Here is an 18,083-nt window from a genome sequence, read left to right on the forward strand (position 1 = left end):
ACTCTGCACCCCAGGAGAAGACCACAGGTTACTCTGGGACCTCAGGCCCAGCAGAGCACAAGGCACTGAGAGGGGAAAGTCAGGCCCCCCAGATCCACGACAGCCAGGCTCGGGGCCCAAGTTGGGGAGCTGTAGAACTCCTCTCTGGATGAGTTCTTTCCATGGGCTGAAGACATCCAGCCAGCTTTGCAGTGTCCCCTTCTTTAATACTGAGTTAGATGACTTAGGGTCACAGCTACTTCAGGGACACCATGAACCAGAGCCAAAATGATGGGGAGAAAGCAACTTGAAGACCATGCAGGGAGTGGACAGATAACTTTAGTAGACTATTTCTGCTTATCTCAGAAAGGAGAGGGTATTGGCTCTGTGAAATAGTTTTGCAACAAAAAATGACTTTCAGAGAAAAAGGAAGAGTTGTTGGTTATTAGAAATGTGATATTGCTGCTGCTGCTGCTGCTGAGTCGCTTCAGTTGTGTCCGACTCTGTGCGACCCCATAGACGGCAGCCCACCAGGCTCCCCCGTCCCTGGGATTCTCCAGGCAAGAAGACCGGGGTGGGTTGCCATTGCCTTCTCCAGAAATGTGATATTAGACATTTAAAAATCTGGTTAGAAATCTTTATGAAAGAAGGAACAAAAGCTAGAAAAGATAAAGGTAAGATGTACCTGATAAAAACTTCAGAAAGAGAGAAGAAACCCAGGATTGAGTGTTTCATTCACACTGATGTGACCCCAATGAAAGGTCAGGCAAGTGAGTTGACAAAAACCAGACCAAGGCTCCTTATAGTCAAATTTCAGGATACCAGAGATTGGTAAAATTTTACTTCCATGTAGGAAAAACCAAACCTGCACAGCAAACTAGGGATCAAACTGGCTAGATGTACGAGCAGCAGTGCTGGGAGCTAGAGGACAGTAGTTCCACCCATTAAATTCTGAGGGAAGTTGTGTCGTTACAATTTAGAGCTTGTCCAAATGGCCAACAAAGTGCGTAAAATAAAAGCTTATTTTGAGACCCATCACGTTTGAAACCCAGCAACCTCACACCTTTTCCCAGGAGCCCGTGGGAAGCTGTGAGCCACTGACACGGGGTCAGTCAGGAAGGAGAGAGGCCTGAGTGGGGAACAGGAGAGAAGGGAGGAGTCTTCAGGACGGTTGTGGTCGGAGCCCCAGGAGTGGTGGCTGTGCTGGGTCTCTCCTGGAGAGGCATCCGCACGGGAGAAGCGGCAGGACGCTGTGCGGTCTTCCTCCGATCTTCTCTGCCTATCTTCCTGACAGACGGCGTGCCAGCCATCACTGTGTACACACTGTCGTGTCTGACTCTTTGCGACCCTGTGGCCTGTGGCCCGTCAGGCTTCTCTCTCCATGGGATTCTCCAGGCAAGAAGACTGGAGTGGGTAGCCATGCCCTCCTCCAGGGGATCTTCCTGACCCAGGCATTGAACCCGTGCCTCCTGTATTGGCAGGCTGGTTCTTTATTGCTGAGTCACCGGGGAAGCCCGCCAGCCATTGGTACAGGGAAGTAAAGAAGAGATGACCTTGCTGAGCCTGAGGAGGGTAGATGCCTAAGGGAGCTGTAACCATAGTACCTTCTTATGTTATAATCATGTAAACAGGGGATTGATTTAACCAACTGGGCACAGGGAAGCCGGGTGGGGGGTGGGGGGGGGCGGGGTTGGTGAGCAGAGAGTCTGGTCGTTTGAATTCAGTCCTTTTTAATAGAAAGTTGGTGGAGAATGTCTCTACTGAAAAGGTGCAGAGGGACACTTGTCATTTAGAATCAAGGCGGCAAATAGTGGGAGAAAGGGCTGCGAGGGGTGCCCCCCAGGAGGACCCGCCTTGGGGTGGAGGACTCCACTAGGAGCCGGCTGGTGGTGGCTTTTTGGGCTAGGCAGCTGGACTCACGTGACAATAACATTTTAAAAATGAAGCCTTGTTACACTGCCTGGGTTTCTTTTTTTTTCATTTAACTTGTTCACTATATATGTACTGATGTGAAGACCAGCACAGTGTTCGTCATAGAAATCGCCACTGAATGGTATCTGCTAATTCTTATTAGTTTAACTAAATGTCTTCGCAAAAAAACCAAGAGCACAGGTTTTAGAATCAGACCGTCACCCCCTTGGGTGTCAGTGATTACCTACTAGGTTCTAGGTGCAGTTTGCAGATGCAGTTAGAGCACCCGGAGAGCCCCCCTTCTTCCCCCCAGGAACCTGCATCCTATTGGAGGGTGGTTTTGGATTGCTTGATGGGAAAATAAAACAACCAACAGGTTGGGGCCTGTCCTTGGGAAGGGCCCCCAGAAGGAGGCACATTTGAACCGGGTCCTGAGAGGTGAGATGCGAGTTCTAGGTGCCTTGAGGCAGGAGAGACCCTGGCCTGTGCCCAGAAGGATGATACCCAGTGCCTGGTGGGGTGATGGAGGGAGGAGGGGGCAGGTAGCCGGGGTCATCCAGAGATGGACTCTGGGAACGTGAGAGTGTGTGCTGTGTTCTGCCTGGAGCTGGTTCAGATGCTGTGGCTGGAGTGGATTGCAGAGGGCGGCATGGACACTGGCCCCGGGCCCACCTGACCACTGGAACACGAGTGCTTTTGTGCTTTTCCTGGTGGGGAGCATTCACACAGATGTTGATACCCTTTTTATTTATTCTTTTTACTCATGTGTGGCTTTTCCTGCCCTCCTTCCTGCATTTATTTAGTGGTTAGGTGGCTGGCACCCAGGAAGGCTAATTAATGGCAGAGACAGCAAGCAGTAAACATACTGACTAGCCGCTCATACTCGCTTTATTACTTTATTTTTTTAAATTGCTGATAATTACAGTAGTGCTCATGGGCATGGGTCCCAGACAGGAAGAATTACTGTCTGCAGGCAGACCTGGTGTGAGCTGATAATGCTACATAAATCATGGAGGAGATGGCTTTCTGACTTGCTTTGAACTTGGAGAGGATGGATCTCTCTCATATTTGTGTTATTTTCTCAGCTGTTTTAATGGACTTTAGAAGTTAGAGTGATTTGTTATATGAAGATTAGTGTGTGGTTGTTGCTTGACCTGTAAACACTGACATGTTTCACAGAATCACACGTGGAAATTGGCATTTTTTGTATTTTCAAGTGTGCGTTTCCTCTCCCTGCCTTGTGCAAGTCATACTGGCAAATTGTCTTATTTTCTATCTGTAAAGAATTTCTGCCCTTTCCATTCAGCATCACAGAACCTTAGAAATAAAGAGCTAATGCTTTGTTTTTCATGGGATAGTAAAGCTAAGAAAAAAATTTTGGTTAAGGTTGTCAGTTCTTAATATTAAAGAAGGAATATATTTTTTAAAATAGACTACCCATTTCCTACTGCTGTCATCCTATGAAAAATGATTTAAGACAGAAGGTAGAAAGAAAAGTGCCTTAGAACTCAGGACAGTCACTTCTCAAGTAGGGCAGTGAGCAGCTAGCGCCATCCACATTCACGTGTGCACCTGCTCGCCAGGCGTCTCTTACTTGCATGAGGACCGTGTTACAGACTGCAGCAGCCCCCGACAAGTGTTTGTGAACCCCCTGCCTTCAAACACCAGGAAAAACTGTCCTGAGTATTTATGTGGGGATGTTTGCTGCTGCATGGATTTGTTTGTTATCTTTTCCCAGTTACTTAAAAGAAAAAAGATCCAGTGAAATCAATTCCAGTATCTGACATTGACCGATCACGTTTGTGGTTAGAACATCTTGAAGTCAGAGCATTGCAGCCAGAGCTGACATGTTGGATAGTTACCCATTTTAAGCTTGGTAAAATCACTAAGTATTTATTTTAGTGAATTAAATCTATCTGAAGAATAGAATTTATTAAAAGAAGTATGATTTATTATGTTTCAAGTATATAAAATACTCGAAATATGCCTCCAAATTACCTAATTTTTAATGACTGACCTAATGCATTTAAAATACACAAAATACTAGAAAGCATCAGATCAGTTAGAAGTATGCTTATAATTTCTGAGAATATTGCCAGGATTGTGCTCGCCTATGCCACAGAAAGTGCTCCATTGTTTGTAGTGTTTCTGTCATCTGTGAGTCCATAAGAATGATTTGGAGTGAACACATTTAATGAATAATATTTAATCTTTGTACTTCTTGGTGTTAGTAACTTGAAATCATTTCAGTCTTTTAAGGTTTCGGAAACATGCCTATTCCCCCACCCCTGCCAAGCCTGCCTGGGCTGTTTGTCTCCCAGGCCCTTGGTTGCTGCCTGGGTAATACTGGCCAGTGATTGCCAAGGGGAAGGCCAAGTTCACACCATGGAGATCGTCTGATGTTACTATTCACACTCCACCGTCCCAGCTTTCTGAGCTCTGCAGGTCACAGCCTTCAAAACATGACGGGTCACTGCTTTGCTTGGGAATCGGGCAGATTTTTATGTAGTGAGGAAGCTGTCTTTTGCAAGCTGCGTGTCTCATGTGTCAAGAGTTACAGGAGCGTGGACTTTTGTCTGCTGTAATGGGAGCCAGAGCTGATACCACGGGTGTCATTTATTGAAACAGCTAACATTTGGGTAACGCTGTATTTACGTCGCCCGAAAGGTATAACTGGGGTCGGAAGAGAATAACCTCCACAAGGCTACTTAGCCAGTTAACTCAAGAGAACAGCCCTCAAGATTTAGGGAAATAACATAGTGTCCTTTTGATAGGAAACACATTCATCTTGACCTCACTTTGAGCAGGAAGCCAAACCAGAACCAGGAAGCCAACAATCCCGGTGCTTCTCTTTTTCTATGGTATCCTAGTACTAAATCATCATGTGAACCTGTGATGACTGAATTCCCTCAAAATAAAACATGGAGCGTGGATGCAGCCCACTCTGGTGTGTCCAGATTTCAAAGGTAGAAAAGGAAGGTGCCATCTTCACCCCATTTCATGGATTTGTGGGGACGTGACTGGTCATGTGGTACACCGTGACTTAAGCCCCTGTTCTTGTAGCCTGAGAGAATGATGCCTTCAAGAGCCAGCCGATGATAACAATGCTGACGTTTGAGTCAGGAGTTTTGCTTAGTGCTTCTTTGCATTCTCTTAATTTAATCCCACAAGAGGCCTGAGAGGAGTAGTGTGTCAGTAGCCCTATTTTACAGATAAAGTTTAAAGCCTGATAATATTAGCCAACACTTGAAGAACTCCTATGTAACAAGCACTGTTTCAAGCACTTGATGTGTGTGAAACTCATTAAACCTCAAAACATCACTATGGTGTCTAGTTATTATTGTCCTCATTTTATAGACAGGAGACTGGGGTCCAGGAGGTTACTTAGGTAACCTCCCAAATGTGGGACAGCTCGTCAGTGGTGGGGCCAGAACTCAGTCACACTTCGTCCGCCCTGTACAGCAATGCTCTTAGCCATCATGTCATGCACTTGCTCTGGGGTCAGGAGATGATGGTTGGAAAAGCCATCGTCTCTAGGACCTCTGTACCCAAGGACGTCAGTTTTGTAGAGTTCCTATTTTATTATGGGCAATTGGAAAGAAACACAGGAACCTGTAGATAATTTGTTCATTTGAGAATTCTAAATCCATAAACACTGTTCTGCTTTTTTTTTTTTAATATATGAAAGTGTTTTCTATATTTCAGTAACTTTATAAAAGACTATTAGCTCTCATCTCTGAAACACTTAAAGACAGACCGCTCTTAAACCTTAATGCTTGCATCCTTCCCAGTGTAGCCCAGATGGACAGACCACCACGTTCCTGTCAAAAGCCTTGGAGACATTCTAAACTGCTTTCAGTCTTGGAATTGATACCTCATCTATACTTGAATATTTAGAGCTCTAATAAAAGCAGGATCATTTGTATAAATTACTGCCTACGAAAATGATACCTGACAGCTGGCATATGTCAGTGGAAGAAAAATGGCCTTTTACATTTAGAGTTCTTCCGCCTAGCCTAATTCACCAGTTTCTAATTAGAATTAAGTCCAAATGTTAAGAAAAGGGAGACCGAGGATTTTTAGCTGGTGTCATGTAAACTCCCTTTTAAGCGCAGGCTTCTCTGTTTGTTTTGAAAGCTGGAAAATGCTCAACAAGAATTCTGCTATTTTATTAAATAGTAGGTTAAAATGTTTGAAGCCTGGAGCTTTTTTATTTTTATTTATTTATTTTTGGCCCCACTGGCTTTTTGTCGCGGCACACAGGCTGTGGGTTGCTGCGCTCAGACTTCCTCTAGTTGCAGCGAGCAGAGGCTACTCTCCAGCTGCAGCATGCAGGCTCCAGAGTGCAGGCTCGATAGTTGTGGAGCACGATGGGCACAGTTGTCCCACTTCATGTAGGATCCCAGTTCCCAGACCAGGGACTGAACCTGGGTCCCCTGCATTGCAAGGCAGATTCTCAACCACTGGACCCCCAGGGAAGTCCCTGGAGCTTTTTTCGATTGAAAGCTTCACTCTTGCTGGGGAAGACGTAATTGGGGCATCAGACAACAGTCACCCTTTGGACAGTAATAGAAGTGGGGTCTCGTACACGTTAGGTTGTGGGCAGGATTGTAGTAGTCCCCCCACTGGAGAGAAATCAGATATAATCATATACACATGGGGTTTTACTACATTATGGTGTGTTCAGAATAAACAGTTTTTCAGGTATTGGGCCTGCTTGATTTACTTGCTAGTTGTCCTGCCAAAATGTTTCATTTCCTTTTGACAGATTGAAACCTTGCAGTCACAGTCAGATTCAGGCAAGTGAGGAACAGAATTTAAAAAAAAAAAAACTGTTTTATTTTGAAATAACTTTAGAGTATTTTAAAAGTTGCGAAAATACTAGAGGGAGTTCCCCCATACGTTAACACTGTTTTTCTCTTCATATTAACATCTGACATAACCCTTGTGCAGTTATCAAAGCTGGGAGGTGGACCTTGGTACAGTGCTGTTAACTGACTCACAGGCTATGTTCACATTCGGCTCCAGGTTTCCTCCAGTGTCCTTTTCCTGTTGTAGGATGCTGTCTGGGCTCCCACGTTGCATCTGTTTTTTTTTGTCTGTAGCCTCCAGTTCAGGACAGCCATCGGTGCGTCTTTGCTCATCTGTCCTCTTAATGTGAATTATTGCTGGAGACCACTTGTGAAGTCATTTGTCTTCCCTTTTGTAGTTAATATATTGGGGCAATAACCTTGAAACTATGGATTTTGTTAAACTTTGCTCGATTAAGTAAATCTTAGCCGCAGGTATGTGGACACAGACTTAAGTCATTTTAATTTAGGAATCGTGAAGTGCCATTCAGAACTTGAGCAGACAGAAATGAATACAGGATCTTCACATCCATGAGTAGATTGTCATTTACTGACTTCATTTTTTAAAAAGTGTCTTTGAGTAAGAGTCTGTCTATGTCACGCCTGTGCAGTGGTAAGTAGGCGCTGCTTGTTCAGTGCTATGATGGGAGCTGAAGCTGTGTGGCCCTGGACCAGACCACGGGAGCACTTCCTGTGCCAGGAAACAGACTCCCTCAGGAACGGGATAAAGCCCTGCTCTCTGAAGGATGCTCCCTCCATGGCAGGCACTCTCAACAGAGCCTGGAGCCAAATCAGGTCCTGGGGCAATAGCTTTAGTGAGGAAGTAATGGATTACTTGTTTGCTTTGGATGGGGGAGCAGTTTTGTGAAGGGAGATGGGGCTGAGGTGGGCCCAGGAGATGCTTCTCCTGGGGTGATGACTAAAGACCCTTGATCAGCATTAGGATGAGATTTCTGTTTGTTCCTATTTGTTTGTTGCTTTAAGCCATTTCAGGTTTTCAACCAAGTGACTAGAGCACTTTTAACCAAGTTGAATTTCCATCCTCAGGTAGCTAAACTCTTTTCCTGAGCCAAATTAATAGAATGGGATTTCTTATTAAGAATGAATTATTAAGTAAAGTGGAAGTGCTGGGCTAGGAAAGCAATTGATGCAATTTGTACTCAAAGCCTTGAAAGTGCTGCAGCATGCACAGATCAAGGGCCAGCCACAGCGCCCTGGCATGGGGCATTCATTTTCTCTGGCAGAGGATTCCAGGTTCACAGGATGTCAGAAGTGCTGACTTGGCAGCAAAATCCCATTTGTAACATGTTAGATTTAAGAACCAGATTGATTTATATGTTGATGTAATGGATCAAAGCACAGTGTATGCTTCAGAAAATGGAGAGCACATTAAATAAGAGCATTTTCAAAGGAAAGAAGCACAAGCATTACAGGAAAAACAAAAAAACAACAAAAAAAATCCTGTTGTACTGTGTAGGTAAGGTTAGGGTATGTTTGATTAGTTGATTCCTGGATGCGGTCCGCAGAGGCTTTTTATATTCCAAATGATACCTTCTTGAGAGTCTCTGATGACCACAAGGATTAATCTTTCTGAACTCAGAAGTGAATCACGGCAGCATATGAGCTGTCTGGACCGATTCCAGTTGCCCTCCTTTTCCTTGGTGGTAACTGATGTGAGGAGCTGTGGCTGCAAGCTGCTGCTTCCTGCTGCTTACCCTTGGGTGTTTGAGATCTTCTTTGGGGAAGATGCTGTTGACTCTCTCTACACAAAGATTAAGTGCACTTACCACGAGTGTACTGACCTCCGTGGTTGACCCGTAAACTGAGCATTCATACAGTCAGAACCTTTGTGGTCTTTCAACCAACAGCCACACATGGACCATCATCTGCTGTGTGATGGGCATTTGCCTCCATGATCTTGACCACGCCCACTCTGTGGCCTGGGCGAGCTCACGTAACTGACACTGCTTCTTACCTATATTCATTTTTGGAATATAAGAGGCAAATGGCTTCCCTCCCTTGCCCCTGTACTTCTGAAAGATAAGATACCACCCCTGAGATCCCACCCTGGCATTCCACTTGTTTAATATTAGAATATACCATTTTTGAGATGGGAAAAGTGTTTATATGCATGCAATTATTACCAGACTACAACTTAAAAAAAATTTTATTGCTCAAAAATATTCTTGTCCTTTTTCCCAGTTGTTATGGATAACCACGAATCTGATTTCAGATTTAGCCATGTTGTTGTATATATCCATAAGTCTAGTCCAGAATTTAGAAACTGTTGCTCAGCATCTTTCATGTTTAACCACAGTAGTTCATTTGTAGCAGGTTTAGGAAATACTGGGCTTCCCAGGTGGCATGGTAGTAAAGAATCCACCTACGGTGCAGGAGACGTAAGAGATGCAAGTTTGATCACTGGGTTGGAAAGATCCCCTGGAGGAGGGCAGGGCAACCCACTCCAGTGTTCTTACCTGGAGACTTCCATGGACAGAGGAGCCTGGCGGGCTACTGTCCATGAGGTCACAAAGAGTTAGGCATGACTGAGCGTCTAAGCCACTAGGAAATACTATTTCCTGACCCGTTGATTGTTTATTTCTGTCCAAGCTTTTGACGAGTTGGAAGGAAGGAATTTGCTGAGAATACTGGTTTCAGTGCAGAGTGCATCCTGGGGTCTGCTCCCCTCTGTCTCTGTATATACCCCCTTGTGTGCTGCATGCTCGTTTTCCTTCGCATCATAACCCAGGTTACTAGCCCTGAGCCTTAGTATGGCTCCCAGAAGAAGAAGGACCAGTACAAGAGGCATTTTTTGTGCGTATCTCCAGCTAGTGTGAGAATTAAGCATATTTCTCTTATGCCTCTTTATACCTTTTAATGATCTATTTGAGCTAAATGCCACTAGGGCAGTGGTCCCCAACCTTTTTGACACCAGAAACCAGGGTGAGGGGGTGCTTTTGAGATGATCCAAGCACATTTATTGTGCACTTCATTTCTGTAATGACATCAGCTCCACCTCGGATAAGCAGGCATTAGACACTTAAGGTTGGAGACCTGTGAGTTAGGGTACTACCTGTGCATTCTTTCCCCAGGTACCTTAAATATTTTTTTCTTTCTTTGAAGTAGACAAGACTTAACTCCAGTATGTAGCTTCACAATCAATTATTCTGAAGGCATAGTTATCTGTCTTCTACTTTAATAAATGATTATTCCTCACAGTAGGGCAACGATCTATTCTACTTAATAAAGTTGCTGACTGTTCTCTTTATTGGATCTCATTGAAGTGTTTCTCAGCCCTGATTGATCTTGGCAACATTTTAGATCCAGATTAGCTTTCCCCCCACTATCGAGCAAGTGTTCATGCTTCCTTGTCTCATGCTAGTGGAAAGCAGGCTAATTTTAATAAGCTGCAAAGCAAAACTTGCACAGGTGGTAAGTTGGTCCTGGAAAATGTGGTATTTCAGAATTTAACGTAGGCTTCTGATTGGAAGGACCATTCAGGTCTGTAATCAGTCCCTCAGCACAGATCAAGGAGACTTGGCTGGAAAACACGACTTTCTGTATATTTTAAAAGCCAAATCTGTTTTCTCCTGTTAATAGGAAAACCATTTAATATTAATGCTCTTTGCTCTTTTTGAAAAGGTCATAATGGACCATATAATCTAACCCGACCCTCAAGTTTTCACGTTTTTAAAAAGATGTTTAATTTCTGTTTTGAAAAAATCTTTATATTAGGAGAGACAACAAAACTTTATTGTGGTTGTCGCTGTGAATATTGGTGTATCTGCAGACGCAGAGATGCCTGTGTTTTTTTCTAGTGCATGAGACTGCAGGAGCTTCATCATACCTAAATGTTTTTTGTCACCTGTAATTTGTGAGCTGTTAATGGCTACAAATAGCTGTGTTTTTTTTTCCTAACACGAGATGAAATTGTTCTTGAAGTCCCTTTTAGTGTTCCTGTTTCATGTATCACATCCCCTCACCATCATCACCGAGCCTTTCCTGTCTCCCAGGGGGTGTCTTACCCGAGCTACTGTTATTTCTCCAGCTCCTGAGCCATTCCCATGCATACAGAGAGCATCAGAGCTGCGTTTGGAAATATTAAGGCTATAATTAAAATGCTCAGCACTCCATCCTTCCTTGGTCTAAGGATTGTCCAGTCTGGACCCTACGTGCTACCCACCTCCCTTAGGGCCTCAGCAGACTCTGAGTCGACACTCCCCACACAGATGCCCAGTGTCACTCTTTGGGACACTTCCCCAGTCAACCTCCTTCGCAGGCCTACATCACATCCCTATTTTGTACCGTAGGCTCCTTCAGCTCTGCATTCTCTTCCTCCTCAGGGTGTTTGGGATGGGATCACACTTTCTGTGTGAGGGTCGACTGTGAACTAGACCGTAAGCCCTTGCAGGCAGGGAACGTAATCTTTGGCTCGTCCTTGCATGTTAAGCATTTAGCACGCTGCTGTGCAAAGATAGTAGCTGCTCAATAAAATTTTGTTGTGTGAGTGAACTGAATAGAAAATCCCTGGAACTTCTGCCATTCTGTACTCTGTGGCTTGGTGTGTTCCGGGCTGGGAAGTAGAATTGCTTGTGTTGGAGGGGACTGCAGGCGGATGATCTGTTCCCAGGTCAGAAGTATCCAGATGGTGGAGAGGGGGTTACGTTTCTCACCCACCTTTCTCTCGACCGTAGATGTCCAAAGGTCTTTTTTTATTCTGGCTTTGTTCCTGGGAAAAGGATTTGTTTATGAAGAAAAATAGTAACTAATGAAGAGTTTTTAAAGGTCAGTTGTACTGTCACTGCTGGCTCCTGGGAGTGACCCTGTAATTGTTTTCTCTCCGTAGGCCCTCGCAGCCAGCGCTGGAACAGGATTCGCTGTCGCCGAACCTCAGATTGCAATGTTCTGTGGGAAGTTAAACATGCATGTGAACATCCAGACTGGGAGGTGGGAGCCTGACCCATCGGGCACCCAGAGCTGCTTCGGCACAAAAGAAGAAGTTCTCCAGTACTGTCAGGAGGTGAGCGTGCTGCCTGAAGCTTAAAGATGCTTTTCTTTCTGGGCGAGCCTATTAACCTTAGAAACAGGTGCTCTGTCATTCTCCTCTTCTGACCTAAGACCAAGCTTGTAATGACCAGGCAGCAGGCTTTTGTTCTGAGTGTGCGCCTGGCCCAGGCGTGCTGCAAGCTCTTGGGTCTTTCCAGAAGGAATACTGCAGGAGCTTGACCGGGGCCATAGAGATGCAGCCCTGGCTTCCCACGTGTCACAGGAAGACGTGAAGCAGGCCCAGTGTCACATGTGTGCTTGTGTTTTGCATTTGTAGGTTGTAGCCAGGAGCCACCAGTATCGTAAGGGATTCTCTCAGGTCTGATTGAACAGACCTTTCAGGTCAACACTTGATGTAGAAAAGGATATGAGATGTTTTAACTTCTTGCCAAAACTAGCCTTTGGGGTCAGGGCTGGAATATTATTCTATAGTTTCATTAACAGACACTTCCATAGACTTGCCTTTCGAATGTTTTAGTTCATGAACTCGGCTATTTACGCACGTCCTGTAAGTGGACTCAATACCTAATAGACTCGTTTCGGGGTGAAAACTTGCTGCTTCTGTAGGTCTAAAGAGAAGATGTGTTAGAAGTGTACCGAAGTCTGCCTGTCGAAAGAAAGCTAATGGTCACAGAATGTCTGTACTTGAGGAGGAGTTCAGCTGGAACCGGGCAGCGGAGGTGTCTTCACCTTTACAGAGGACGATGGTGAAGCTGAGCACACAGACCCTCGCCCTCACTTGCCCAGCAAGTGTCCGTCTGTTATGGACAAAGTCCGTTTACCGTGCGTGTTCCCTGTCCCTTGCAGATGTATCCAGAGCTACAGATCACAAATGTGATGGAGGCAAACCAGCCGGTCAGTGTGGACAACTGGTGCCGGAGGGACAAGAAGCAGTGCAAGAGCCACATCGTGATCCCATTCAAGTGTCTCGGTGAGCATCCTGGGGCCTCTGGGTACCGCTCAGGGAGTCAGAGTCCCCGGTCTCACATTTTCTTTTCTTTTTGAAAAAAATTTTTTTTTAACTATAAAAATATTTTTAATTTTTATTTTTTGGCCATGTTGCGTAGCATATGGGACCTTCTCTCCCCGACCAGGGATTGATCCCATGTCCCCTTGCATTGGAAGGTGAAGTTTTAACCACTGGGCCGCCAGGGAAGTCCCTTACATTTCATTTTCGCTTGGCTCACAGTGAGATAACTTCATCTGCTAAGAAGCCAAGGGCTGTAGGAATTTACTGGGGACCTTTGAACACTCGCAGCTTTCTGGCATTGATAGGTGACTTGTCTGGTTGCTCACTCTGCCTCTCCCGTTGTGGGCACCCTCTGACTTAACAGGGTGAGCCTTCTCTACAGCCCTGAGTGAGCACGCTGCCCTCAGAGTGGCCCAGCTTCGTTCACGTCGAGAGTCTGAAATGACTGTTAACAGCCCTAGCGTGCATAGTACTGCAGCAGCCTGAGGGGTGGTCTTCTGGTCCCCTTACTTCGCCCACACATTTTGCTGAAGTCCTGTATCACCAGCCAGATCAGACTCTGTGCTTAGTGTTCGGGAGCTGAAGGAGTGAGTCGTAGCTGCTGTAGACGTCAGGGCGGCCTCAGCCACGCCCTGTGCCACCTGCCCATCTGAAGGCTCAGCTGATAAGGGTGTTCTGACTCCATGCATTTGTATGAACAGTCAGAGCGAACTTGGGGACCACTATAACATTTTATCACCCAGAAGGAGGGTTGTTCCAAACATGGTGAGTGTGTTCATTCTGACCACTCAACGTCAACACACCTGAGTTATGTTCACACATCTGAAACCTGGGTGACTTGGGCAGATTTGGTCATAGAAGCTTAATGGACTAACAGAGTATTAAGCGAGGACAGCCTGCAGTGTTCTGTGGCAGCCTGGATGGGAGAGGAGGTCGGGGGAGAATGGATACATGTACATGTATGGCTGAGTCCCTTTGCTGTTCACCTGAAACTGTCACAACATTGTTAGTCAGCTATATCCCAATGTAAAATAAAAAGTTTAACAAAAAATAGACAGCCTCTGTAGTTCTGTGGATGTGTTTATTTTTCAATTAATATTTATTGGAGTATAGTTGCTTTACAGTATTGTGTTAGTTTCTGTTGTACAGCACAGTGAGTCAGCCATGTTTCCAGATCTTTTTTGAATTTCCTCCCCATCCAGGTCTCCGTAGAGCACTGAGTAGAGCTCCCTGCGCTGTACAGTCCACTCTTGTTGGTTCCCTATTTCATACCTAATCGTGTATATACGTCAGTCCCAGTCTCCCAGTTCCTCCCACTCCCCCTTTCCTCTAAGTATCCATTGCTTTGTTCTCTGTGTGTGGCTAATTCTGTTAACCATTAACTTAACCTGTTCCCCTCCCTCCCTCCATCAAAACCTTTCCTAACATGGGATTCATTGCTTTTCTCATTCTCACGCGTAGCAAACTAACAGAGGCAGCACCTGAGTAACAGTATTTAAAATACATAGTAATGACTTTGTTTTAAAAATGTTGGGTAGGGGAAAGGACACTGCATGCGCTTAACACATTTTATTTAAAACTGAGGACCCTGCAGTGGTGTGAGGCTTTTGAAAGGTTTTGCGTGATGTGGTTTTGAAGATGTTTTTTCTTTGCGTTTGGCTGTAACGCCTCTCTGGGTACGAGGTTTCATTCATTCTCTGTAAAACTCTCAAACTTAAGGAAATGAAAGAGCATTCTTGAATGCTATCTACACAATAGATAGATAGTACCTAGCAATCATTTCTTCCTTTTGCATCCTTGTCCATAAGCCTTTGCAACTCGATCTTTCCCAGTGTGGCTCTTTTTCACTGGTACTGATATATTCAATGAGAAGTTACACTTCGATGTTCCCCCTCAAACTGAATCTTATAGCTGACAGTACTACTAGTTGCCTCGTTATCCATAAAGTTTTATCTAAACAGGCTGGTCTGAGTGGGACAGAGTTGGTGAAGTGTGAGGAGGCAAGGGCACTAGTATTTTGGGGAAGGAGTTAGTCATCCCTGACATTTATATACACACGGGCTCCTGCACCTAAAGAAGGGAGCTCTGTGAGCCTGTGGCTGTTTCTGTCCTTATTTATTTCTGGAAGGATTTTTGGATGGGGATGGTTGCTGTGATGTCTTGTTCTCAGAAGCCTCGAGGCGGGGCCAAAATAAAAACCAAAAATAAATATATTGCCAAGTAAATACAGTTACTGTCAACAATGAGAGCTGGTACTTAGATGTCAGAATTCAAGTGATTTCTACTTAGATTGAGCCTCAGGTTGCTTCCCCAGTGGAGCTGAATCCTAGTTTGCCACTGGGCTTTGCCTATACTAAGCTGCAACTGTAAGCCTGGTTGATGGTAAACTTTTGTTTCTACTTCCCTGGGGCCTTTGGGGCCCTCGAGGGCAGCACTGTGTGTAATTCACCTTTGTATTCCTGCATTAATGTCAAATTGAGCTATTGGGCCCCCAAAGTCCCTGTGCTAATAGTGGAGTGAAACCTCACTGCCCTGTGGAGGGCTGTTTTGATATGGGGCAGCTGCTTGTGAAGACAAGAGAGTGTGTTCCCCCTCACAGCAGGTCAGGGGCTGCCCCTGGCCTCCCAGAGACTGAGGCCTGAGGCTGTGGTGAGGCTGGGAAGCTGGTCTACGTGTAGACTTCACACCAGTTCAGGCCCTACAACTTTTCTTTTTTTGACCTTGCTACTTGACTTGTGGGATCTTAGTTTCCCCGCTAGGGCTTGAACCCGGGCCCTGGCAGTGAACACACCAAGTCCTAACCACTGGACCACCAGGGAATTCCCCCAAGACCTTTCTTGCCAGACAATTTCCTAATTAGGTTTTCCTTTTTGTTGTTTTGTTGTTGTTGCTGTTGTAAAACGTCAGAGCTGAGCCTGCCCGCCTCCTTTCCCCTCCCTACTTATCGCGTCTCCCCTGAGCCCAGCACCACCTCGGTGTCCTGCACTTGGGCCCTGTGAGGCCTGTCCATGATGCGTCAGAAGAGCCTGGGATGTTCGTTGAGTGCAGATCACTGAGGCCCACCTTGAACCTACTGACCCAGAGTGTCTAGCCTTTTATTATGGACATTACAAACATACCCAGACACAGAGAGAATCATCGCCTTACCCACCATGTGCCCACTGCCCAATCAAACGGGCATCAGTTCATGGACTACCCTTACCCCATCTGTGGCCCACTCCCAACAGCCCCTCATTATTTGGAAACAAATCACAGATACCTTTTTTTTTTTTTTTTTTTTTAATATTTCAGCATGTATTTCTAAAAGATAAGGGCTCTATTTTCTAAGCAGCTATGTGTAATTTCCCCCCAGCTTTTTATTTTTGAGAAGCTTCAGACCTATGGTAAATGCAGTCGTGAACTCTATACCTGTTACCTGGGCTTCCAGTTTTGCCTTATCCGTCTTACTCTGTCTATTTTGTGCACTTTACTTACTTTTCATTGTTAAACCATTTGAAAGTGAGTTGGGACTTTATGATAGTTCACCTCCAAGTAGCTTTCAGCTTCTTAAGAGCAAGGGTGTTCTCGTGTTATGACTGTGATATAGCAGTCACACTTGGGACAGCTGTCCTTAGTGTTCAAATAACGTCCTTTGCAGCTCCTTTGCAAAAAGGGTGATGTATTATATTTAATCTAGACAGTTCCTCAGCTTTTTCTTTTGAATCTTTTATTTATTCTTTTGGTAGTATGTGGGGTCTTAGTTCCCCAACCAAGTATCTAACCTGTGCCCCCCGAAGTGGAAGAGTGGAGTCTTAACCTCCGGACCCCTAAGGAAGTTCCTGAGTCTTTTATGACAATAATATTTTTGACAGTCTAGGCCCTTTGTTTAACACAATATCTCTGAATACGATTCTGTCATATTGTTGTGTATCAGTTCAGTTCAGTCGTGTCCAACTCTTTGAGACCCCATGGACTGCAGCACACCAGGCTTCCCTGTCCATCACCAACTCCCGAAGCTTGCTCAGACTCACGTCAGTCTAGTTGGTGATGCCGTCCAACTATCTCATCCTCTCATTGTTGTGTATAATTAGAGCCAGGCAATGGCAACCCACTCCAGTCCTCTTGCCTGGCAAATCCCATGCACAGAGGAGCCTGGTAGGCTGCAGTCCATGGGGTCACTAGGAGTCAGACACGGCTGAGCGACTTCACTTTCACTTTTCACTTTCATGCATTGGAGAAGGAAATGGCAACCCACTCCAGTGTTCTTGCCTGGAGAATTCCAGGGACAGGGGAGCCTGGTGGGCTCCCATCTATGGGGTCGCACAGAGTCGGACACGACTGAAGTGACTTAGCAGTAGAGCCAGATGACTGTAGCAGAAAGGCGTCTAGGTGATGTGTTCTCAGAACATGACTTCCATCAGCTTATCACTCACCCGGGTAAAGTTGTGTCTGCCAGACCTTCCCTCTGCAAAGACATCTCTCCCCATTTTCCATTCACTCTCCACTGACAGTCTGTACCTGGATCAGTCATCACAGTGGTGGTTTGTCTTAGAGTGAGGTGTCTGTAGGTACACAGAGGGCTAAAGTAAAGTTCACCTGTACTTTGGGAGAACAGGCAGTCTCAGTTTCCTGGACATTTTGTTACTTGACGCAATGTGGGCAGAAAGAGAGGAGTGAGAGGCTGGGACTGTTGTTGGTGTGAAGTCAGAGGTGGTGGGGAGTCGCTGTGTGTGTTTGAGGTCTTGATGGGCTCCTCTTCCTGTTTTCCCTGCCGGGAGTAAGGGATGGAGGGTGGGGAGGAGGGAGGAAGTCCCGGGCGTCACGGCTGTGTGTCACGGCTGTGTGTCTGCTGGCCTGGAGCCGAAACGTCCAGTTGGCTCCTGCAGATGAGCTGCAGCTCAGCTCACGCGCGTCAGAGACTGCTCCTGTCTGCACGTGGCTGCGTGACCGTCCCAGTGACCTGCAGTCAGGGTCGTTTTCACCTTGAATCGTGATCAGGTTTGCTCCTGACAAAGCTTCTCTTTTCCAGTGGGTGAATTTGTCAGTGATGTGCTGCTAGTTCCAGAGAAGTGCCTGTTTTTCCACAAGGAGCGGATGGAGGTGTGCGAGAATCACCAGCGCTGGCACACTGTGGTCAAAGAGGTAACGGCCGGCCGGCAGCGTCAGGGGCTGCCGCTCCTGTCAGGAGAGAGAGGAGCGCGTTTCTCCAGAAGAATAATAGTCTTCTTAACTCAGTTTTGTCCCCTTTATCTCATCAAAGTTTACAATTACTTGTGTCTTCTAAGTTAAAAATATTTGGAAGAAGAATAGCTATTTTGGTAAGGAAGTACAGTATTAACAGTCCAGCG

General features: G+C 45.6%; 1 protein-coding gene across 4 annotated transcripts in view; it reads left to right on the plus strand.

Moving 5' to 3' along the window:
• Nucleotides 1-18,083, plus strand: part of APLP2 (amyloid beta precursor like protein 2) — a 62,774-nt gene that overhangs the window by 22,058 nt on the left and 22,633 nt on the right. For all 4 annotated transcript variants that reach the window (XM_061406471.1, XM_061406472.1, XM_061406474.1 and 1 more), the window contains exons 2-4: nt 11,587-11,760; nt 12,594-12,717; nt 17,765-17,877. In XM_061406471.1, the coding sequence (XP_061262455.1) occupies nt 11,587-11,760; nt 12,594-12,717; nt 17,765-17,877 (411 nt within the window). The remainder of the gene's footprint in view (nt 1-11,586; nt 11,761-12,593; nt 12,718-17,764; nt 17,878-18,083) is intronic.

This window comes from Bos javanicus, chromosome 29 (genome assembly GCF_032452875.1).
Source record: "Bos javanicus breed banteng chromosome 29, ARS-OSU_banteng_1.0, whole genome shotgun sequence".
NCBI classification, from domain to species: domain Eukaryota; kingdom Metazoa; phylum Chordata; class Mammalia; order Artiodactyla; family Bovidae; genus Bos; species Bos javanicus.